The sequence below is a fragment of the Cryptomeria japonica genome, chromosome 9 (genome assembly GCF_030272615.1).
Source record: "Cryptomeria japonica chromosome 9, Sugi_1.0, whole genome shotgun sequence".
Taxonomy (NCBI): domain Eukaryota; kingdom Viridiplantae; phylum Streptophyta; class Pinopsida; order Cupressales; family Cupressaceae; genus Cryptomeria; species Cryptomeria japonica.
The window spans coordinates 531,830,562-531,856,440 of NC_081413.1; the positions used below are offsets into that span (position 1 = coordinate 531,830,562).

At 35.6% G+C, this 25,879-nt stretch overlaps 1 protein-coding gene across 1 annotated transcript; it reads left to right on the forward strand.

Annotated features, from left to right (window-relative positions):
* The first annotated feature begins 20,878 nt into the window (after nt 1-20,878).
* Nucleotides 20,879-22,198, forward strand: LOC131062862 (uncharacterized). The gene has a single exon (XM_057996600.1). The coding sequence runs from the start codon at nt 20,879-20,881 to the stop codon at nt 22,196-22,198; it is 1,320 nt and encodes a 439-aa protein (XP_057852583.1).
* The last annotated feature ends 3,681 nt before the right edge of the window (nt 22,199-25,879 follow it).

The window sequence follows — 25,879 nt, forward strand, 5'->3', positions numbered from 1 at the left end:
TTCTTATATGCCTTTAAAACTCAGACTTTTTTATACGAGAATAGAATTGAACAACACATGTGCAACATAGACATATATAAATCATAACAACTTTAAACCTTGAATGAAACAATCAACATGACAAGCTTTTGACCAAGATGACAATAATAGGGAAAATTACTAAAAAATATCAGAGTGATCTAATGAGACAATGAATAACATGTAACACAAGACACATAGATTTTCATGAGTGGAAAACCCTCTTGGGGTAGAAAAACCACTCGTCAAGATTGTCTTTCATTAATTCATAGAGCACCAACTCTATACACTAAATTTAGAAGTCTTAATACTTGAAGGAGCACCAACCCCTATGCTTCTTACAATGCAAAGTGTCAAATCAAGTTACAGTCAATGGTAACCTTGTAATTTCATGATTGCAATCACAAGATTATCACTGGTTAGACCAAGTAGAATGAAGTAGTATATATCATGATTCCAACTACAAAGAGTATTTCAACATATCCTTCACACACACCTTGTCTCAAAAAAAAGTTCAATCAATAAAACCCTCTGACAAAAGATCTATATTCTATTTTGGACCGAAAAATATATCTTTTTTTTCACTTTTTCCCCCCAAAAAACCTACTCCTGTTTAAATAGCCTGTCTGTCTATCATCTCATTTTCAACATGTAACCCACAAAATAGGGTTACCAAACCCTAACTAGGGTTTGTTCATCAAAAATAAAAAATAACTTCTTTTTTTGTTATAACAAAAAGAAACCAAATATGATATTATTTCCTCTGATTTTGATAACTGAAAAATGCAATATATTTTATTCTTTACAACAATAAATAGAATAGACCATGCCTATGTAACATAGAAAAAACCATATCCTTTTTATAAAAGAAACCTTTTGCATCATTAGAGAAACTGAATTAACAACCTAACTCATATGAATAACCAATACTTTTGATTTTCAAATTTGCAAAAATGAAATTGAACCTTTGAGAAACCTTTTATCACAAACAATCTCTTCGTTTTATTCTAAAACTAAAATGGTGAAATGATAATACCTGGAGATGAAGATATCTTAACGTATAGACAAGAATATCTGAAAATCTAAATGAGATCCCCATATATTCAGCCAAAAAGTCCACCATCTGTGTTGTCTATGGCTTTAGCTTGTCATATTCAAAACTGACATCAAGAAACTAATTAAACAAGCCACTGTAACTGCCTTCATCTCACCCATGCTGGTGGTATCACATTAGGTTTGAAAACAATGCTTTCATTTTCTTTTGTTTTTTATCCTAACTCGTTATAAGTCAAGTCCCAAATAATAATAAAAGATGATTTGTATTTCGCAAGGTCAATAGACCAAATAATTGCCACATCATCATAAATTGCCCAGTCAACATGGAAACTCAAAACATTTCATTCTGATGGCCAATGTCAAGTGCTGTAAAAAAAAAAATCATTAGTCACGTAATCTGAAAGCATAATGGATGTCAAATCGTAATCTTTTATTTTCCAGATGGACAGTCGGCTAGTGCTTGATTAGCACTTAAAATAACAACCATCAACATGTCGATAAGCACTTTTCTTAGTGCCTAGTAATAAAGACTTGAGCACTTTATAATCAACATATAAAATAATTAATGCCATTAGCACTATGTCCTAAGTGAAATATAAGCCATGTCAAACTTGCACTATACAGTGTGCCTCATAACCATGTACCATAATGAAATTGTATGAATGATAGGCAACCCGTCACAATGGAACCCTTTTTGTCATCAAGGATAACTAACGGGCAACAAACTCCCCCTTTGTCTTTGATGGAAAAAATCATACCATCATTTACTTTGGAATGCCAAAATACCACTGTAAAAAAAAAAAGCTACAGAAAGCAGAATGCCAAATGCCAATGCTAGAATACCATTGTCAATAAGCATACAAACCAAAATACCAAATGCCAATGCCATAATATCACTGTCAATAAACATACAAACCATCACTGAAATCACTCAAGTCAAATTATATCATTGAAATCATTGAAGTCAAATTAAATTACTATTCAAGCCTGTCACTGTCATATGCCAATCTGTCAATGACGCTATCTCTGGTGGGAAAAATGGTGTCTCAACCTTGCATTTATGCGAGGTTACTATTTATATTAAGTTTTCATTTGAGCACCAAATGGTCCAAAACTCTCCCTGAAGCTTCTGGTTGGCTAGATAAGCATTCTGGTACAGTTGCGTTGCAAGGTCACAGCTAGTTTTGAAGATATTAAAGTTTTCATCTTAGAGGGGTGCGATAAAATATTTAAACTTAATTTTGGGGACTTTAGAGTCTCTGAAATGCCCTGAAAAGTGGTCGTAACCAGTGAAGTGGGTTACGAGGTGATAGAACACTTCACGAGCTTTCCGACGCTTCAAACGGTTCGTCAATCGGACACCCGGTTCTCAAGTTATGGCCTCCGGATGTTTGTACTCCTGAAATAGGAAAAATAATTTGTGTCGGATACATAAATGAGCTGTAAAAGGGAGCGAAACGTGTTGATGTGTGCTTTAACATGTCATAGGGCATCTAGAAGGGAGATAAGGTCGGCTACACCTTATTGGGTGGTTTTAGCCCATGGTTTTGTAATACCGTTTGACGGTTTCTTGTATTGTATCTCCTATTTATGAGGTGTGTGAGATAGAGTTTGTGTGTAAGAGTCTTATGGCTATTGAGTTGCCTCTGAATCTCTGATTAGTGGTACTCCTGCGAAGAGCTTGCTCTGCAAGTATGTTGTAATCTGTTTTTGATTGCTGAATAAAATATTGAGCTGCTTTTGGAGTGTGGGGTTTTTCTCCCGAAAGGGTTTTCCCCACGTAAATCACTGTGTTGTGGTATGAATGCTATTATATCTATTTCTGTTTTCTGTAACTGTTGTAACGATCTGAAAAAGTTTTGCATTACCCTCCTCTCAAGGTTAGTGTAGGAAGTTGTTTCCGCTACTTTACTTCCTTACAAGTGGTATCAAAGCCTGATCACCTTTGGTTTCAATTGTGGGCAGTTGGGTTTTTTGAACTAATCCAGATTTGAGTGGGAGCTTGTGCAGAAGACACTTTTTGATCTTGTTGCAGGAATATTTAGATGGTGAGTTCGTCAGGGAGAATAGAGGTGGAGAAATTTAATGGAAGTAATTTTGAGATGTGGAAGCTGAAGATGGAAGATCTGCTAATAGATCAAGATCTTTGGGATGTTGTTGATGCGAATATCCAAAGGCCCTCAGATCCTACTGCGGCAGCTCAGTATGATGTTATGGACCGAAAAGCCAAGGGTCTAATCAGACTGTGCCTGGCAGACTCTGTTCTAATCAATGTCCATGAAGAGAACTCTGCAAAGAAGCTATGGACTAAGCTTGGTGAGATGTATCAAGTGAAATCTTTATTAAATCAAATTTTCTTAAGAAAGAAATTGTATTCCTTGAAGATGGAAGAGGGTGGACGAATTGTAGATCACCTAGAAGCATTCAATATGTTGGTGGCTCAATTAGTATCTGTTGGTGTTAAGATGGACGAGGAGGAGAAATGTCAGATCTTGCTTTGTTCTTTGCCTGATTCGTGGGATTCTCTTGTTATGGCTACCGGTAGTACTTCTGTTGTTTTGAAATCTGAAGATGTGGTGGGTGCCCTACTCGGTGAAGAGATGCGAAGGAAGGTATCCATCAGTTCAAAGGAAGCCCTAACCGTTCGTGGAAGACCTAAGGAGAAAGGCAAGAAGAATGAGAAGCGTGACAAGTCCAAATCCAAAGGGAGATCAAAATCTCCTGGAAAGTCCAAAGTCATTTGCTGGAACTGCGGTAAACCGGGTCACATCCGTAAGGATTGCAAAGAAGAAAAGAAGAAGAAGAAAAAGAAAAAGTTCGATTCTGATTCTGAGTCTGACAAGGAAGATGGCGATGCCTTTATTGCAGCTTTGGCGACTCATGCAGGTAATGATGCCTGGCTAATTGACTCAGGTGCATCTTTTCATATGACTTCCAATAGAGATTGGTTTTCTGAATATGAAGGATTTAATGGAGGTAAGGTGTACTTGGGTGATGATTCACATCTAGACATTGTTGGTCGAGGTAAAGTTAGAATCAGGTTTTTTGATGGTAGAATAAAAAGGATTAATGGTGTGTTGCATATCCCTGGATTAAAACAAAACCTGTTATCTGTGAGCAAACTGATAGATGCGGGTGTGCAGGTAGTCTTTTCTGAAGCAGGATGTAAGATGATTAAGGGTGCTATGGTAGTTGCTAGAGGTGTCAGGTTTGGCACTTTGTATAAGCTTGAAGCATACACTGTTGAGTGTAATAGCACTTCTGTAAAAAGTAAATCTGCGGATACTTCACTGGAAGATTTGAAGGTTTCACCTTCAGCAGATGGAAATGGTTTTTGGGTACCTAAGGGTGCTCTTTCGTCTGAAACAAAGTTACCTGCAGAGAAGACTATGTTATGGCACCAGAGACTTGGCCACATTGGAGAAAAGGGTCTAAGGACCTTGAAAAATAAAAACCTTGTTGAAGGTTTGAATGACTGTAATCTTGACTTTGATTTCTGTGAGCATTGCATTTATGGAAAACAAAACCGCGTTCAGTTTTACTCGAGTTCTCATAAAACTTCTGGTGTTTTGGATCTTATCCATTCTAATGTGTTTGGTCCAGTAGATATCTCTTCGATTGGAAAATCCACATATTATGTTTCATTTATTGATGATTTTAGTAGAAGGACATGGGTTTATTTTCTAAAGAGTAAATCTGAAGTTTTTAGTCGTTTTAAAGAATTTAAAGCAATGGTTGAGTTGCAGACTAGAAAGAAAATAAAATGTTTGAGAACTGATAATGGCGGTGAGTTTTGCTCTAATGATTTTGATAGATTTTGTAAAGACTGTGGAATTAACAGGCAGAAGACAACTTCGTATTCTCCACAGCAGAATGGAGTTGCAGAAAGAATGAATAGGACACTGATGGAGAAGGCTAGGAGTATCTTGAGTGGTGCTGGTCTCGAACAAAAGTTTTGGGCTGAAGCTGTTGCCACTGCTTGCTACCTGATTAATAGGTCTCCTACATCAGCTCTTGTTGATAAAATGCCTATGGAAGCATGGTCAGGTCACAAAGCCTTCATTGAGACATCTTAGAGTTTTTGGTTGCGAGGCATATGCACATGTGCCAAAGGAGAAGCGAACAAAGTTGGAGAACAAGGCTGTGAAATGTATCTTCATCGGGTATAGTTATGGTGTGAAAGGATACAAGCTTTGGGACCCTGTTACACAAAAGGTAATTCACAGTAGAAGTGTTATTTTTAGAGAAATTAAGTCTCCTTCTGTTACATTGCAGCCAGAACAGACTAAAAAAGAAGATGTGATTCAACTTCCTTCTACACCCGAAAGAGTTGAATCGAGACCCCTAGATAGGCAAGAATTTGAGGAGAGCTCGTCTAGCTCTGAATCTTCAGAAGAGGAGGAAGAACCTCCAACTCAGCTTGTTCGAAGGTCTACAAGACATAGACAACCACCTGAAAGGTATTCACCTAATGATTGGAGATGTATTTTTGCTCTGAATACTAGTGTGGATGAACCGAAATTTGTAGAAGAGGCATTAGGTATGAATGATGCAGAATCCTGGAAGATTGCTATGGAGGAAGAAATGGCAGCTTTGAAAAAGAATGATACATGGGATCTTGTACCATTGCCTGAAGGACGAAAACCTGTTGGTTGTAAATGGGTGTTCAAGAAAAAGATTGGTTCAGATGGAAGCATTGAGAAGTATAAAGCAAGGTTGGTTGCAAAAGGCTACTCTCAGGTTGAGGGTGTTGATTACGGTGATATATTTTCTCCTATTGCAAAAATGACGTCCATTAGATTTTTTCTTTCTATTGCTACTGCTTATGATTTAGAGGTTGAGCAAATGGATGTGAAAATTGCTTTCCTTCATGGTGATTTGGAGGAAGATATTTATATGACACAGCCGGAGCACTATGTGGTGAAAGGCAAAAGTAATTTGGTCTGTAAATTTAAGAAATCTTTGTATGGCCTCAAACAAAGTCCTAGGATGTGGTACCAGAAATTTGATACATATGTGTTGAGTTTGGGATTTGAACGATCTAAATCAGATCACTGTGTTTATTATAAATCTGATGGTGATCATTTCTTATTCATTGCATTGTATGTTGATGATATGTTATTCATTGGTAAAGGGAAAGGTATGATTTCAGAACTGAAGTCTCAGCTCGCTACTAAATTTGAAATGAAAGATCTTGGTACAGCAAAGCACATTCTTGGGATGGAAATTAGAAGAGATAGGGTAAACAAAAAGCTATGGCTAGGTTAGAGTAAGTATGTGAATTCAGTGTTACAGAGGTTCAACATGCAGAATTGTAGACCATTGAGTGTTCCTTTTACAGTTGGAATGAAACTATCTGTTTCAGATTGTCCTACATCCCCATTGGAGATGGAAGACATGAGCAGAGTGCCTTACCAGAGTGCGGTTGGAAGCTTGATGTATGCTATGGTCTGTACTAGACCAGACATTGCCCAAGCAGTGGGAGTACTTTCTAGATATATGTCTAATCCTGGTAGAGTTCATTGGGATGCAGTCAAAAGAGTCTTCAGATATTTGAAGGGAACTTCAAAGTATTCTTTGTGTTATCATGGTAATTCAGTTGGAGACATGACTTCCCTTGATATCCATGGTTATGTGGATTCAGATTGGGCAAGTGATATTGATAGCAGAAGATCCACCAGTGCTTATGTGTTTACTTTGTTTGGTGGTGCAATTAGTTGGATGAGTAAGCGACAGGCTGTGGTTGCTTTATCCACTACTGAAGCAGAGTATATGGCAGCTACTCATGCTTGTAAAGAGGCCATTTGGCTTAAGAGACTATGTTCGGATATTGGAATAAAACAAGGTACAGTGACAGTTTACTGTGACAGTCAGAGTGCAATTAGCCTAGCTAAGAACCCGAAATTTCATGCCCGGACCAAACATATTGATGTTCAATATCATTTTGTTAGAGATATGGTCGAAGATGGTAGGGTGAAGTTGGTTAAGGTGGAAACTTTGATGAATGTTGCAGATGCTTTAACTAAGGCTGTGAGCACAGAGAAGTTCAGATGGTGTTCAGAGTCTATGGGCCTTATGGCCCCTAGCAATTGATTCATTGTGTTGACATTCCCTTTCGCTCCTACAAGGTGTTCGACAAGTGGGAGATTTGTTGGGAAAAATGGTGTCTCAACCTTGCATTTATGCGAGGTTACTATTTATAGTAAGTTTTCATTTGAGCACAAAATGGTGCAAAACTCTCCCTGAAGCTTCTGGTTGGCTAGATAAGCATTCCGGTAAAGTTGCATTGCAAGGTCACAGCTAGTTTTGAAGATATTAAAGTTTTCATCTTAGAGGGGTGCGATAAAATATTTAAACTTAATTTTGGGGACTTTAGAGGCTCTGAAATCCCCTGAAAAGTGGTCGTAACCGGCGAAGCGGGTTACGAGGTGATAGAGCACTTTGCGAGCTTTCCGACGCTTCAAACGGTTCATCAATCGGACACCCGGTTCTCAAGTTATGGCCTCCGGAAGTTTGTACTCCTGAAATAGGAAAAATAATTTGTGTCGGATACATAAATGAGCTGTAAAAGGGAGTGAAACATGTTGATGTGTGCTTTAACATGTCATAGGGCATCTAGAAGGGAGATAAGGTCAGCTACACCTTATTGGGTGGTTTTAACCCATGGTTTTGTAATACCGTTTGACGGTTTCTTGTATTGTATCTCCTATTTATGAGGTGTGTGAGATAGAGGTTGTGTGTAAGAGTCTTATGGCTATTGAGTTGCCTCTGAATCTCTGATTAGTGGTACTCCTGCGAAGAGCTTGCTCTGCAAGTATGTTGTAATCTGTTTTTGATTGCTGAATAAAATATTGAGCTGCTTTTGGAGTGTGAGGTTTTTCTCCCGAAAGGGTTTTCCCCACGTAAATCACTGTGTTGTGGTTTGAATGCTATTATATCTATTTCTATTTTCTGTAACTGTTGTAACGATCTGAAAAAGTTTTTCATTACCCTCCTCTCAAGGTTAGTGTAGGAAGTTGTTTCCGCTACTTTACTTCCTTACAATCTCCCCCCTTTTTTGTGAAGGACAAAGGGCAAAGCAGCAAGGTGTTGCTTGTGGAGAGCTATGCTTCCCCTCAATATGTTCAGGATGTGAGAAGACAAGATGGAGAGAAGACTCCCAAATGTTCTTTGCACCTCTCAAATGTTTCTTTAGATAGTGCTTTAGTAAAAATATCAGCCACTTGTGCTTGAGAAGGTACATATAGAAGTTGAAACTCATTAGCTAACACTTGTTCTCGTAGAAAATATAATTGAATAGAAACATGTTTAGTGTGAGATTGCATGATAGGATTTTTAGAAACATTGATGGTACTAGTGTTATCACAAAAACATAAAACTGGCTTAGTAATAGAAATGCCCATATCTGTAATTTGATGAGACATCCAAATTAATTGAGTACAACATGTTGTAGCAGCTATGTACTTAGATTCAATAGTAGACAAGGTGACACAATCTTTCTTTTTGTTGTACCAGGCAATAAGACAATCTCCTAGAAAGAAAGCTACACCACTGGTACTTTCTCTATCATCTAGAGAACTAGCCCAGTCAGCATCAGTGAAACCAACAAGAGAAAAGTCATTTTTCCAATGATACCATAACCCAAAATTGAGAGTTCCTTGAATATACTTGAAGATTCTTGTCACAACATTCAAATGAGATTGTTTAGGTGCAGATTGGAAATGTGAAACCAAACAAACTGCATACATCAAGTCAAGTCTAGATGCAGTCAAATATAGTAAATTGCCTATCATGGATCTATACTCTGATTGATTTACCATAGGAGAATCATCAGTCTTAATTAATTTGCAGCCAGTCTCTATTGGAGTACTAATTGGTTTGCAATCTATCATGTTAAATTTCTTGAGCATTTCTTTTGCATATTTTGTTTGCGACAAAAAAATGCCGTGTTCAAGTTGCATAACTTGAAGACCAAGGAAAAAGGTTAATTCACCCAACATGGACATTTCAAATTTAGATTCCATGAGTTGTGAAATTTTTTTGCACAAGGAATCATTATTGCTGCCAAAAATAATATCATCCACATATACTTCAACAACTAAAATATCATTACCCTCAACCTTGACATACAAGTTATTGTCAAATCCACCTCTAGTGAATCCATTTGCTTTAAGATGGGTATCCAACTAGGAGTACCAAGCCCTTGGATCTTGTTTAAGACCATAAAGAGCCTTTTTCAACCTATATACATAATTAGGTGTATCTGCAGAGACAAACCCTTCTGGTTGTTCCATATACACCTCCTCATCGAGATAACCATTTAAAAATGTTGTTTTAACATCAATTTGATAGATTTTAAAGTTTTTATAGCAAGAGTATGCAAGAAATATTCGTATTGACTCTAACCTAGCAACAAGTGCAAATTTTTCACCAAAACCTACACCTTCTTGATGTGCATAGCCTTTACAAATAAAATGTGCCTTATTCCTAACAACTTTACCAGATTCATCAAGTTTATTTTTGAAAATCCATTTTCCCCCTATAACATATTTATTATCTGGTCTAGGCAATAGTTCCCAGGTTTTTTGTTTTTTTTCTATTTGACTGATTTCATCTCTCATTGCATTTAGCCAACAATCATCAATGCATGCATTAGAGATAGATTTAGGTTCAAAATCAATTAGCAAACAATAATTCTCAACCATTTGAGCTTGTTCATCAGTTTTTGCTTTTATCCTAGTCATGATTCCTACACCTATGTCACCAATAATATGACTTTGAGGATGTATTTTAGTAATGATTCTAAAGGGTGTAAATAGAGGAATTTCTCCTTTAGGAATGGATACTGCTTTAGAACTAGATGCACTCTCTTCATTTGTTATTTCTGCTTCAACAAGTTTAGGAACTTGATCAAGTCTTGTTGGATTATCTTCCTCAACATTCTGCACATCATTTCTTAGAAGCAATTGCTCATAATATCTTGCATTAACTCTTTCACCAATTTTATTTAACCTATTATTCAAACATTTATAAGCTTTTCTAAGAGTGGAGTATCCAAGAAAGATACCCTCATCAGTTTTAGTATCAAAGCTTCCTAGATTTTTTTCATCTCTTTTAATGTAACACTTGCATCCAAAAATATTAAAATATTTAATAGAAGCAGCTTTACCATACCAAATTTCATAAGGATAAAGGTAGATTTTACCCTGATTTGAATGCGATTCAGAATGTAAACTATTGTGTGAACAACTTCTTTCCAATACCTGTCTAGCAGATTTGCTTCATTGAGCATTGTGCGAACCATTTCTTTGACTGTTCTATTTTTTCTCTCAACCACTCCATTCTATTGAGGTGTTCAGGTAGTAGCATATTGTCTTTTAATTCCATGACTTTCACAATAATCTATGAATTTATGTGATGTAAACTCACCACCCTTATCTGATCTTAAACATTTAGTTTTAGATCAGTTTCACGCTCAACCATTTTTATGAAAATTTTAAATTTGTCAAATGTTATACTTCACCATTGGTGTATTATGTTCTTGTTGGACCACATAAATTTGTGTGAACAATTTGTAATGCTTTGGCAGAAGTGTGTTCTTTAGATTTAAAAGATACTTTTGTCTGTTTACCTTTTAGACACTCTTTGCACACAGAGTTTGTTGGTTTACTCAAAATGGGTAAACCTCTAATATTCTGATTCTTGTTCATTCAAATCAGATTATCAAAATTCACATGTCCTAAGGGCTTGTGTCACAACCAGTTTTCATCTACTTGACCCATAAGGCACATGCATTCAATGTTTTCACAGTTTGTGGAGTCAAGCAAGTTATAAACATTGCCAATTATTCTCAAACCAACAACAACAATTTTAGTAGACTTATTTTTGATAGCACAACCTTGAGAACTAAAGGATACATTATAACCACTGTAACATATTTGATTGACACTCAACAAATAATGTTTTAATCCTTCAAACAAATATACATCATGGATTGGAGTATCATAATTCAGTAGTAGTGTACCCTTACCTCTAACAAAGGCTTCTGAATTATCACCAAATCTTACAAAACCTCCATCAAAATGTTGCAAATGAAGAAATTTATTTTTGTCTTCTGTCATATGGTGTGAACAACCACTATTAAACACCCACATTGATTTCTTATTTGACATAAATGCAGTTTGCACAATCATTGATTGTTCAGTGCTAGGTGCAAACTTTTATTTCCACACCTTATTAGCGTTTGCCTTTGATTTGCACTGACTAGAGGTATGTCCAAAGATATTACATTTAATGCACTTCAGAGTGATGGAAATCCATTGGCTTGTTTGTGTCCAAACATGGGAGATGTATGTTGCAAAAATCTGCAAGTATTTACCTTATGGCCAAACTTATTAGAGTAAAAGCAATAGCCATGAAAGAACCCAAACCTAAATGGTGTCACTCTATTGTAAGCCTGAAATTGTTTTCTGTTTGCAGGCCTAGTAATTTGTTTTGATGATTCAGATTTATCAAAACCTCCACTCGTCAAATTTTTGTGCTGCTTTTGTTTGCTCAACATATCATTCAAATGCATGGTACTTTCATATTGTTCAATCTCTTTTTTCAGTTTTATTGATTGTTGTTCTAAGGTTTCAATTTTCTTTTCTCTTTCTTCAAAAAGAGATTTCAAGTTTGTAATTGCCAAGTTTGAGTCATTCAACTCAACTTGTAGGATCTGATTTGAGCTTTCATGAGAAGCAACAAGCTTCTTTAATCTCTTGATTTCATTCAGAGAACAAAGTAACTCTCCTTCAAGATCAACTTCACCTTGATCCACATCATCAAGTTTATTTTTTGGTTTGCTAATCAAGTATTTCATTGAAGAGGTTTCTATTTCTGCCATAAACAAATTTCGATCACCTTCATAAGGTGAGTCATCCGATTCAACTTTAGAGTCTTCTTTAGTAAAGAGACCCTTCTTTTTCTTGACAGAATTAAACTTCTTTTTAGGATTCCACATTTTCTTTTTGTAAACTTTTTCCAGTTTTTCTTCCTCACTGTTTTGATCACTCAAAGGGCATTGAGCAACAAAGTGTCCAGTTTTGCCATAGTTAAAGCATTTGAATGGAAATTTGCCCTTATAATTATTTTTTCAATTTGCTGACAAGTAGGGCTTCTATAGCATCTGAAAGTTTAGATTCACTATCAGGTTCTTCTTTCTTTTCTGATTTGAAATCAGTCTCTTTAGAAGTGGAAGGATTACTACCTATCTTCATTTCATATGTTGTGAGAATGCTTTGTAATCTATCAAGAGACATTGTAGAAAAACTCTTCTTTTCTTCTAAGGTTGAAATCTTAGTTTCAAATTTAGGTAACAAGGTTCGAATGATCTTCCTAATGACATGTTTTTCAACAATGGTTTCACAAAGACCTCTTATAGAGTTTACAACTTCATCAATTATGAGAAAATAACTTGCAATAGTCTCATCTTCATTCATTCTCAAAGACTCAAACTGATTCTTGAGTGTGAGAATTTTAGATTCTTTGACCTTTGCATCCCCTTGATAAATAATTTGAAGTTTGCTCCATATCTCATGAGCAGATGCACAATGCATGACCTTTACAAAAACATCCTTCGTGAGACCACACAAGATAGCATGCTTAGCTCTGGAATTTAATTCATATTGTGTCTTATTATTAGGATCCATGGGAATAGTAGTAGGAACAACATAATTTGTGGACACAATGTTCCACACATTAAGATCAATAGAAATCAAGTATGTTTCCATCCTGATCCTCCAAAAAACATGATATGTGCCATCAAAGAGGGGAGCTCTTGAAAGTGAGGCACCTTCTTGTGTTTGAACCATGACAATACTTCCAAAAGACCAAGAACAATCCCTAGGACAAACCAATATGGAGGGACCCTGTGCTCTGATACCACTTGTTAGAAGTGGACTGACTCTAAGAGGAGGGGGGGTGAATCAAAGTCAACAAAAAATTTAACTCAGCATATAAAATAATTTACATACAAGATTTCATTTATAAAAGAATATGAATTTAACCATTCAATATGAACATAATTGAATCATTCTTATATGCCTTTGAAACTCATACCTTTTGATACAAGAAAAGAATTGAACAACACATGTGCAACATAAACATATATAAATTAGAACAACTTTAAACCTCGAATGAAACAATCAACATGACAAGCTTTTGACCAAGATGACAATAATAGGGAAGATTAATAAAAAAATATCAGAGTGATCTAATGAGACAATGAATAACATGTAACACAAGACACATAGATTTTTATGAGTGGAAAACCCTGTTGGGATAGAAAAACGACTTGTTAAGATTTTCTTTTATTAATTCATAGAGCACCAACTCTGTACACTAAATTTAGAAGTCTTAATACTTCAAGGAGCACCAACCCCTATGCTTCTTACAATACAAAGTATTAACTCAAGTTACAGTCAATGATAACCTTGTAATTTCATGATTGCAATCACAAGATTATCACTAGTTGGAACACGTATAATGAAGTAGTATATATCATGATTCCAACTACAAAGAGTATTTCAACATATCCTTCACATCTCTGTATAACAAATAGAGAGTTACAATTTTCTTTCTCAAACCAATCTTAATCACACTAAGAGAGAGTAAGATCAATCTCTAGTTTACAATAGAGAGAGATAATGCACACCTTATCTCAAAAAAAAATTCAATCAACAAAACCCTTTGACAAAAGATCTATATTCTGTTTTGGATCGAAAAATATATCTTTTTTTCTCTTTTTCCGGAAAAAAAAATACTCCTGTTTAAATAGCCAGTTTGTCTATCATCTCATCTTCAACATATAACCCTCGAAATAGGGTTACAAAACCCTAACTAGGGTTTGTTCATCAAAACTAAAAAATAACTTATTTTCTATTTTAACAGAAAGAAACTGAATATGATATTATTTCCTCTTATTTTGATAGCTAAAAAATGCAACATATTTTATTCTTGACAACAATAAATAGAATAGACCATGCCTATATAACATAGAACAATCCATCAGAGAGCGGCGGAGGAGGTAGGGTTTCCTCTAGTGAATGTAATGATGGAGAGGCGAACGACAACAACAATGATGGTTCCCATGGACATCCACTGTTTGGTCATGTTGCAAGTTTGGATTCTCAATGGCCTCTCGTTGCATATACCCTTGTTGGGTCTCTGGCCCTGGTGAGCAATTCTTTGCTTCACACTAAAGACGGTGTTTTGGTGGATGATGCAGCAAGATTCTCGTGGGTGTTTAGGAGTAGAAAGACCTGGAGTCTTTCTACCCTATGTAGCTTTGGTAGTGTCTGGGTTGTCCCAAGTCTCCCTCCATTGGTTTGTGTGTGATGGTCACATCCCTTTAGGTTGCCTTTCGTGATGCTTGGGGAGTGCGGTGGAGTGTAGGGTTGGATGTCCTTCTTTGAGCCATGTAGGAGATCTCATTGCTGACTAGTTCAAGGGTCATGGCCCTCAGTGTTTGGGGATTTTGGGTCTTGTCCTAGGTGGGTGTGAGAGTCCTCCTCTATTCTATTTCGCTAATGGGCGGTTTGCCTTTGGCTGGGTCTTTCTCTCAACCTGGAGAAGCCATACCATGGCTTTCTACAATGCTACTGGTGTTGGTGTAACCAAGGTTTGTTGTTTCTGTTCTAGCCCTTGGCTCAGCCTGATGGCTGCAATTCTTATGGAGATGCTCATGGAGATGTTCAGTGGTGGTCTCTGTGCTTTCCTAGTGCAAGGAGGAGCTTCTATTTCTCAGTTCCTTTTTGGGTTTGTGGCCTCTCCTCTCTCTGTTCTTTTCCTCTGGTTTCTAGGGGCTTTATCTGTGATGGGTCACCCTCTTCTTGTGGTTGTGGGGTTTCTTATGTGGTACACTATGAGAGGGATTTATGGGCTTCTAGATGTTTCCTATCCTTGTATGTTTGAGGTGACCCTTTCTCCTATGGAGGTGGAGATTTGGTGGAAGGAATTGGTTTGGTTATGCTGGTTGTTGTGGACTTTGCATTGTCTTTTTGCTTTCTTTCTTGTTCCATTGAGGTGGACATCTTTCCTATTGAGGTGGAGAGATGGTTGGAAAAGGCTATCCAATTGCTTCTATTGTTCAAGCTGCTGGTGGAAATTGCCTATTTTTCTCTCATGGTTGTCTCTATTGGAAGGTCTGGGTTTCTCTTTTCCCAATTTCCCAGCATGTTTCAGGGTCTAGATCTTTATTGCTATCTTTTTGTTCAGCCCTCTTATTTCAGGTTCTGGGAGCTTTGAAAAACCCATTGTTGGGCTGTGGTAGCCTTGTTTTTCTCTTAGGCAGGCTGGATGCTGGTATTTTTCAAGGGCCCATCCTGGCCTGTTGTTATCTCTTTTTTGGCTAAGGACTAGTTTTGAGTCTAGTGACTTGTTTTCTTTGTTGAAGGTTAAGGGATCCTGGGAAAACCTTTTCGTGGTTTTGGGTGCCAGTCCAAAACCCACATTCAAAGTTAGGGGAACCTTTCAAAACCCTTTGTGTCCAGATTGGGTTTGTATGGTCAATTATTGTAATCTGGAGTTTATGATGGAGGATATGGGTGTTTGGATCCACCCATGGTTGCAATTGTAGGTTAAGGGTCCCTCTATAAAACCCTTGTGTTGGTTCTTAGGGTTGATCCTTTCTTTCCTGGATCTGGTAGGCCTGCTAGTTTTCTATGTCTACTCTTTTTAGCAGCGTCGTTATGCATTAGTTGGAAGTTGAAGAGTCAGCTATGCTGGTTTTTGGCTATGGTTTTCTTTGTTAATATCTTCGAGCAGCCTACTTTGTTGGGTTCTAGATCCTGGTAAAATCTATTGGGTTTCGGGTCCCTTCAAAACTTGTTATATGGGGTTTCTGGTCCCCTTAAAACCTATTTTCCCTTAATAAAAAACATAGAACAATCCATATCCTTTTTATAAAAGAAACCTTTTGTATTATCAACAAAATGAATTAACATACCCACCTCATACGCATAACCAATACTTTTGATTTTCAAATTTGCAAAAATGAAATTGAACCGTTTAGAATCCTTTTATCACAAACACTCTCTTCGTTTTATTTTAAAACTAAAACAGTGAAACGATAATGCCTAGAGATGATAATATCTTAACCCGGAGACAAGAATCTATGAAAATCTAAATGAGATCCCCATATATTCGTCCAAAAAGTCCACCATCTGTGTTGTCTATGGTTGTAGCTTGTCATATTCAAAACCCACATCAAGAAACTAATTAAACAAGCCACTATAACTGCCTTCATGTCACCAATGGTGGTGGTATCACATTAGCTTTGAAAACAATGCTTTCATTTTCTTTTTTTTTGCCCTAACTCATTATAAGTCGAGTCCCAAATAATAATTAAAGATGATTTGAAATCCGCAAGGTCAATAGGCCAAATAATTGCCTTATCTTCATAAATTGCCCAGTCAACATGAAAACTTGAAACATTTCATTCCGATGACAAATGTCAACTGCTGTAAAAAAAAAAATAAAAAAAATCCTTAAGTCACAGCATAATGGATGTCATTTCATCATATTTCATTTACTGATTTGCCAAATGGACAGTCGGCTAGTGCTTGATTAGCACTTAAAATAACAACCTTCAACGTGCCAACAAGCTAATGCAAATAATGCCATGCACCATAAAATGCTAAATGATAATCAGCATATAAAATAATAAATGCCAAAAGCACTAGGTGCTAAGTGAAATATAAGCCATGTCAAACTTGTAGTATACAGTGTGCCTCATAACCATGCACCATAATGAAATTGTATGAATGATATGCAACCCGTCACAATGGAACCCTTTTTGTCATCAAGGACAACTAAGGGGCAACAATTTCTAGAATTCATCACATGTTTCAATATGTTGGAGGTATCTTGAAGAAACTTCCAGAATTCTATACATACATGAAAAATATATTGCAGGTAGATGCGAAAATTTTGTTGATTAGACAAAGAACAGGTTGGATAAGATCCATTCAAATCCTAGAAAGAAAGATTTCCTTACAGGGTTTGTCCTTAATGCTACAAATACATTTTGACATACGGAGCATATGAAGGTAGATGAGATATCTTCCAACAATTAGATAGTAGAATAGAAGAAACATTTTAACCTTCAATACTTTTGTAAAGGGTTTTAGGACCCTTCAAAATCTGTTTTTGCCTTAATCCAGAATATTAGTCACTTTTATAATAGAATTATTTGAAAAAACAAAATAAAAAATATAGAAAAATCTGCTTATTCAAACCACTCGGAAAAAAACAAACAAACCAGCCTTCTAAAGATACCATATGCACATTGAATTTTAAGTACTTGGAGAAGGCATGCAATCAATTTTTCGTCACATAAACTGTTCGACCTATGGACGTAATTAAAATAATTTCATCTCAATGATAATTTAGTTTTTAGTTGCTCCTAAAATTCAAATTGCACAGTGTGTTCTGCTCTGCGAGATTCGGACACGCGACATCTCTATTTGTATAGATTCCGCTGTTAAGAAATAATATCATGACCTTTGTGATTTTATTTCTCAAACAATTTTCATTTTATTAAATTCTGTCGACGAAAAGCTGCAAAATTTCAGGGTTTTGCCCGAGTTTATCAGTGAAGTTCGGGTTACGATTTGTAAGTTTAATCTATAGTTTTAGTTTTTTTTGTTTCGTAATTTTGTAGGTTCTTCAAATTGATAGGTCGAATTGACGTATCTTTAATTTGCAGATGTTTTTTGTTTTATTTTTATTTTTCAATTTTTGTGCTTTCTGTTTGGAATACAACAATTATGATGAGGATTGAAGATTTTTCTTATTTTATTTAGGGTGCCTCATCTTAATCAATAAGATGAAATTAGAGGAAATATATGTTTTGAAGAAATTTCTTTAATTGTGGAATTTACAAGACATGTCCTATTGTAAAGCTTTATACAATGTAAATGCCCATACTTTGGCTAATTTCTAGAATATCCTGTTGGTTGTTTTGAGATCATGTTGCTTTGGTAAAAGAAAATGACAGAATATCCCTCAAATACAATGGAATAGACATTGATATCGTGGATGTATATAATTTATTTTTAACACTTGTAAACCTTATTTTTGGAAAGAACAGGTTTAAGAAGAACTAAAAAACATTTTTGGAAAGCATAGGTTTAACAAGCGATAAAAAACATTGTTTTTGAATAAGGGAAACGCAGGTTTTGAGGGGCCCTGAAACCCTGCACAACGGGTTTTAAGGGGACCGGAAACCCCCCGAATAAACCAACATCCAACTCCCAGCAAGAAATCGCTGATCAAAACATATACAATGAATTCATACAGCCAACCACCAGTGAAACGCCACAACAAGACTCTGAGGGTTTTGACTGGCACCCACAACCACAAAAGAGGGTTTTAAATAGGCTCCCTCAACCTGAAAGACACTAAGGGTTTCGACTGGCATCCACAACCATTCAAGAGGGTTTTAAACAGGATTCCACAACCTGTCCAAGTATCAGTGATTTTTCGGGAAGTCAGGTAGCAAAAGGCTACCCTGTCCCTTAACCAAAAACAAACACAAACTAAGCTGGGCCCTTAAAAACTGTCAACATCCAGCCAAAGATAAGCAAGAGGATTTTGAAAGGCTCCCCTAACCTTCACATTGGGTTTTACAATGGCTCCTAAAATCACAGAGGGATTTTAAAAGGCTTCCCTAACCTTAAAACTGGGTTTTGAAATGGCTCCCAGAACCACATCAAAGGGTTTTGAAGTGGTACCCTCAACCACCTTAAGTTGAAACAGAGGCCTAAATAAGATAGTATCCATACAAACAAGCGCCACCACACTCTCCACCCCTATAGGAGAAGACATGAAAGAGCTTGAAAGCAGAGATCCAACAATCAGAAAATCACTTGCGTCAAGAGAAAGACCCTCCAAAATTGAAGAGGGAACATTAGCATCTGAGAAATTGCTCTCCCCAGCATCACTACCTCAATAAGGAGAAAGGGGTGAAGAAAACAATGATCCCACACTCAGATCCAAACCAAACAGGAGCCTGGAGCTCCAAGGCCTCATTCTAACTTCTACCAAAAGGAATCACAACCACCATCTCCACCTCAATAGGAAACTGCGTATTTCAAAAACCCATCATCTCAACCTCAATATGAGATGGAACCACCTCAAGAGGACGTATTGAAAATAAACCAAATGGCTGAGAAAAAAATGACAAAAACAAGAAGAGGAGGGCAAACGCGAACCCTTTCACAACTACTTCAACCTCAACCACGAGCATCTCCGCAAGAGTGGCAGCAATCAGGTCAAGACAAGGGCCAAAATAGAAACACCAAACCCTCACCGCACCAACACCAACAGCATTGTAGAAAGCCCTGGTACGAAATCTCCAAGTTGAGAGAAAGACCCAGCCAAAGACATACTGCCCATCAGCCAAACTAAAAAGAGGACTCTCACACCCATCTGAGACAAGACCCAAAAGCCCCAAAGACTGAGGTCCAGGACCATCGAACCAATCAGCAACAAGATCTCCAGATCTCTAGCAGAGCTCAGAGAAAGACCTCCAACCCTACTGCACAGCCCACCGCACTCCCTAAGCATCCCACGACCAGGCACCAGCCAAGCATTACACAGAAAGCCAGCTGCAGGGGACGTGACCATTGCACACAAACTAAGGAAGGGAGATCTGGAGACAACCCCATCATCGCCTGCGCAAGGCTCTTCACACAGGGAAGAGCCATAGTCTAAGGATTAATACACAAGGACTGGAATCAACTGCTCAAATGACTATTGAAAACCTTCATATACTATAGTAACCATACAAGGATTGGAATCAGATGTCCATATGTTTATTGGGAACCTGCAGGTAAGGGTACATTCTTGAATAATTTATCTCTACTTTAATTATATATTCCTAGTGGAAAAACTGTTGTATATTAGTCCATTAATAATAAGTAACCGCAAAAAAACAAATTACAACATAGAAAAGGACTAGTGACGCTCATATGATTTACTGTAGATGACAATTTCTTTGAAGCATGAGTATTAAAAGGAAACATATGATATCGCACAAACATAACATTTCATGTAGCTGTAATTTTTTGATCTGTTAAGAAATTAAATGTATTTCTCTCTATGCCAGCTTAAGTTTTGCAGCCTATCATTGTTATCATGGCTGAAACATTGAGCTACAAATTAATAAACTATAAAACTATTTGAGATTTATATGCAGTATCAAACACAAATTATTTCAGATTTTATAACGCAAGTTTGAAAACATGCTTCAGAATAAGAAATTAGGTATCAAAATTCACCATTTAAATAACACAAATAGTAAGCAGTGAAATGCAAACCATTTAGAAGTAGTGTCCAGAGAAAGCGTGCCTGTGGAAGCAATGTAAAAATCTTTCCAAGAATTAAATCAAATTTGTAGATATTTATGCATACAATCATAATGATCTTATCTGCTAATAATATTTGATCACTAATTTTTTTTTGTTATTACTATAAGTTGTTCATCAATTGTTTAAATGTTGACCTGAAAATGGTTAACGATAGGTTAAAATTGTTTCGAGGTATGAGAGAGGTATAGTGGCAAATTGTCGACTTGCAAGTCCACAATAAAAGCCTATCCGCTAAATAATAATATCTCAATACTAATTTATTTTCATTTATATTTTTTTTCCACGTCGGCTTCTCTTAGTAAAGTACTCCACATGAAACGCCTATAAAATGGAGTGAGGATGTACTCTAAAAATGAAATAGTACTTGATCCAGGGTTTGAAGAATAAAAGCCATGAAGCCAGAATCGATCCTAGCAGCTGAAGGAGATGAATCCATCGTAGCAGTTGAAGGAGACGCAGAGCAGCGTGGTATATCTAAGCTATCTCAAGATTTGAAGGAATTGGTATTTTCAAAGCTTCCATTTGAATCACTCTGCAGTTCTCGCGTAGTCAATAAAGAATGGAATTTTATTTTGTCCTCGCACAGATTTTTGTCTTCACTGCCGATCCAAGATCCATGGCTTCCATGGCTTCTTATCTGTAATGAAGAAAATGATGGAAATTATGGAAATTGGTGCTGTATGGCATACTGTTTTTCAGCACAAAGATGGAGGACCCTGTCTCTCTCTTTTCTCCCAAACCCTAAGGGAGGCCATAGTAGATTTTTACCCTCTTTTTTCCCTAACCCTAAGGAAGGCAATACTAGATTTTTACCAAGTGTAGGGGATGGGTTACTGCTCTTTCAAGAAATCCCCACTCCACAATTAATTGTATGTAATCCCCTTATGAGATCTTATGCAGAGATAGAAATAGATGTGACTGGCCAATTTATACATATCATACAGGGAGGAAACAAAGAGCCATATTTGGTAGTTTGTTCGAATTCTAAAAGTTTTTCCATCCAGATCTACCAGTACTTTCAAGATTCATGGAGGATTAAGTTTCAATTTGCAGGAGAAACACCATCATCAGATATTTTAGGTTCTGAATTGGTTGAGTGCAATGGATTTCTTTTCTGGAAGGGAATGTCGTCATGGACTATCTTTGGTTGCAAAATCCAAGATGAGGGTTTCATTAGCCCTGTTATAATAGATCCATTACCCCCTGAAATGGTTGAAGATCTGGATCTTATGCATTTTCTATCTATGGTTTCATATGGCTCATCTGTTCTTGTTGTGTCCGTCATACTCAACAATCGGAGGCTTGACATAAATCACCCACCATGGTATGCCCCAATTCATCCATCCGCTGTACACAACATTTGCGAACTTGGCCGAACTCAGGACGGTATTGTTATCTGGGAGTTGTTTCAGGACAAGGAAAATGAGTTGGTTTGGAAGTGGAAAGAATTTTTAAAAAAGCCTCCACTGTCACTCCATGAATATCTTGATAAAGATTGGTGGCATCAGGCGTGTGCTTGTGTGGGAGATTACTTGTGCTTTAGCAGTCTATATGGTGATGAAAGTGTAAAGGTGTTTGCATATAATCTAAAGGAAGGGTTTTGGCAACGCCTTCCACTCTGTAAAATTCAAAACACAAACAGAAACCGGAGGATGGTGTCGTTTGAACCAAAACCCCATCTGTATCAGTTTTTAAGAAAATCGAGAGAATGAGCTTGGATGATCAGTACATTTTGACACAACCAGGGATAATATAATTATGGTTATAAGTGTGTAATTTAATGAATCTTCTACCTAGGAGTCCATTTTGGAGAAAGGGTGCTTCTTATAGTGCCATCCTATAGTAATTTTTTTGCGAATTTGTTGCCGGGAATATTTTACATCCTATAGTAATTTTTTTGCGAATTGGTTGCCCGCAATATTTTACACTGATTTTCAGGATATGCAATTCTAGTGATACAATTGCATACACATTTTATGTTAGTTTCTGCATCCTCTATCTTGCTCTAATGATCCAGTGAACTGTTCTGATAAAACTCTTTCGTCATGCATTAACATTCATGTGATATGTTATTTTTAAAGATTGATATTCCTGTGATTTCAATTTGGCAAATGTGTAGTCCTGGAACCTTCAGGTCATTTGTCATATTGTTCTAATTGTTCTTATTTTGTCTATATTTGGCATTCAGATTACATTTGCCCTGTAGTTGTTTTTCTTGGAGACTTTGTCGTAGGTCTATACTATTACTTCACATGGATATTGCCATATTTAAATTTAGCACCCTATGGCCATTAAGTTTAATTGGTGGAGATGGAAATGCAGCAAGGGTTGTTACTATAAGATTTATTTCAAAATTACTGGAGGTATTATCCAAGATCCAGATCAATATTGTGTTGAATCCAATACTAATTACATATTGCATTGCATATGAGAGAAGATCCCTATCAAATACCGATTTGATAAAGCTTTAAATTAACTAAAAATTGAGTCAAATGCTAAGTGTATATTGAGTACAATTAAGTATAAAACTTTGAACTGGATGGGTGGCTATCTACTACTGGTGTTACATGCATAGCTACATTCCATAAAAAAACTAATGCAAGTCATTTAGCTAGCTATTCATTAACTAAATGAAATTGCTTTCTGTTTTTAATTAGTTATTATCAATTATATTTTCAATCATATTGGAAAGTAAGTGCGACAATGGAATATTATTATTGTTATAAAGAATAAATTCAATGTCAAGAATACTAGCTTACATATATTTAATAAACATGCATATAAATCCTAAATCAAAAAGTAACAAATCAAACTATATATTAAATATAATTCTGAATATTTAAAGCTATGAACATAATTTGGAAGGAGGAAACCAATAAAGACATTTTAGAAGACAATCATAGAGAAAACAAAATGAAGTTTCAAGGATGGTATTTAATAGTCATAATCCTACGCTTGCTGAATCTTATATGATAAAACATGTGTATTACATGTCTCTTTTTAACAAATACTTGATTATAATGTATGCGAATATATAATCCATATCTAGTAATACCAACTTAAATCAAATTAAACCTTAACGAGCCTAACACTAACACTAAATGAAATTGAACCTAAAGTTCTATTAAATTATGCTTAATATTTCAATCCTAGCCCTAAGTCTAATTATATATCTAATCCCCACTCTAATACTAAATAAAATTGAATTCTTACAATAAATTTATTTGAACCCTAAACCTAATACTAGTCTAAAATCCAAATTAAATCATAACCCTAAACCAAATTGAATACTATACCAAATTCAATCCTAACCCTTAAATAAAATATAAATCCTAACCCTTAAATAAAATATAAATCCTAACACTAGCACTAAAATAAATTTAACCCTAACCGTAGTTCACTAAGTCAAATTAAACCCTAAGCTTAAAGAAAAGTAAACCCTAATGTAACAATAACCCAAATTGAATTGCAAGCCTAAGCCAAATTAAGTATAAACATTGAACTAAATTAAACATATAATTAACTCTAATTAACCCTAATATTAACTCAAACTCTAATTATATTGTAATCATTTGAAACATAATCTTGATCCTAATTGTAACTAAATCATATCCCTATTTAAATGCTAATCCAATTTCAAACCTAACTATTATTAAACTCTAAATCAAATTCAACCCTAACCATAACTCTAATTAAAAAATAACTAAATTCTAATCCTACCACTAATCCTAATTGCACCATAAGCCTATTTGAACTCTAATTATTTTTTTAATGTAAATTAAATCTCATCATTAATCCAACACTCCCGTAACCCTTATCAAAAAATATCACTAACCCAAACACTAATTAAATACTAACTATATTTAAACTCTATTCCTAACCCGAAATGGAACCTAAGAGTAACCATGGTAAAATTTGGAATATCCTTCAATACTAGCTACAGTTCAATTTCAGTTTTCCTTTAATAGGAGTTAAGTTCAAATTTCTTAATATATTAAAGTAATTTTATTAAAGTTAAACACTAAACTAAATTGAATCCTAACCCTAATTACAACAAGTCAAACCCTAGACCTAACTCTAATCAAATCAAACCCCGCCACTAAACCAAATGAAAGAATAGCATTAACACCATATTGAACTCTAACTTGAAACACAATTAAAACTAAACTACAAATCATATCTAAACTCTTAAGCTAATTATATACTTAATTGAACCCTAACCCTAAACCATTATAGCCTAACCCTAAAACAAAATTGAACTTGAAACCTAAATCAAACTTAAACCTATTTAAATAATAAACCAAATCAAACCTTAAACCTAACACTAAATGAATCAAACCCAATCACTTAACCAAATCAAACACTAAACTACAAATCAAATCCAAACTCTTAAGCTAATTATATACTTAATTGATCCCTAACCCTAAACCATTATAACCTAACCTTAAAACAAAATTGAACTTGAAACCTAAATCTATTTAAATAATAAACCAAATAAAACCTTATACCTAACACTAAATGAATCAAACCCAATCACTTAGCCAAATCAAACTATAATATTAGCATTTATAATTAGGTATTATGTATCCTCCTTCCAAATTATGCTCATAGCTTTAATGTTATATATTGTTTAGCTTATATATATTTAACAATATATATAGAATAAGTCGAGAGGTATTCTTCAATAGGTTAATTAATTTATCAACATTAAAGTACAATAGGCGCCTCAAGAAGAATACCTCTCGGTTTATTCTATATATATTATTAAATATATATAAGCTAGTATATATTGTTGTATAATTTTATAATATACTTAAGATTGGGATTAAAATAGTAGCCCTATTTCAATAAGAATTAAGATTCATTTTCGTTTACTGTTAAAGTTAAGGTTTTATTTAGTTTAGACATATTACAATGTTAGTCCAAATTGTTTACAATACATAAAATTTGTAGCGGAGATGAAAACCTTACTATTTAATTGCGCAGCTAGCACCAACTGGACTTACAATTGTTCCATGAGCTTTGCAAGCATTGTTGGAATATCTCAAGCAACATTATAACGATCCACCTATTATAATATATGAAAATGGTACTCTGCCCTATGTTTACTTTGGCTCCACAAATTAATTGTATGTTAATAGCTGTTTGTGTGGGACACAAATAGCAACAGTATATCTGTAGTTTACCGATGATACTGAATTCCCTATAACCTTCATGCAATTTCAGATGCCACCATTACCCTGTTTTCTTTAAGCATTTTGGGTGACATCCATGATAATACATTTCCTAACATCACATATGTTGCTATCTTTCATGCCATTTCAGATAGCACTACTGAAAATTATCTTGCATCTATCACCCCTTTCTTTATTCTTTTCTCCCATAACTTTGAG

Bases quoted from the DNA above. Each gene is read 5' to 3' on its own strand.
- LOC131062862 (XM_057996600.1), top strand. From the start codon at position 20,879: ATGAAGCCAGAATCGATCCTAGCAGCTGAAGGAGATGAATCCATCGTA.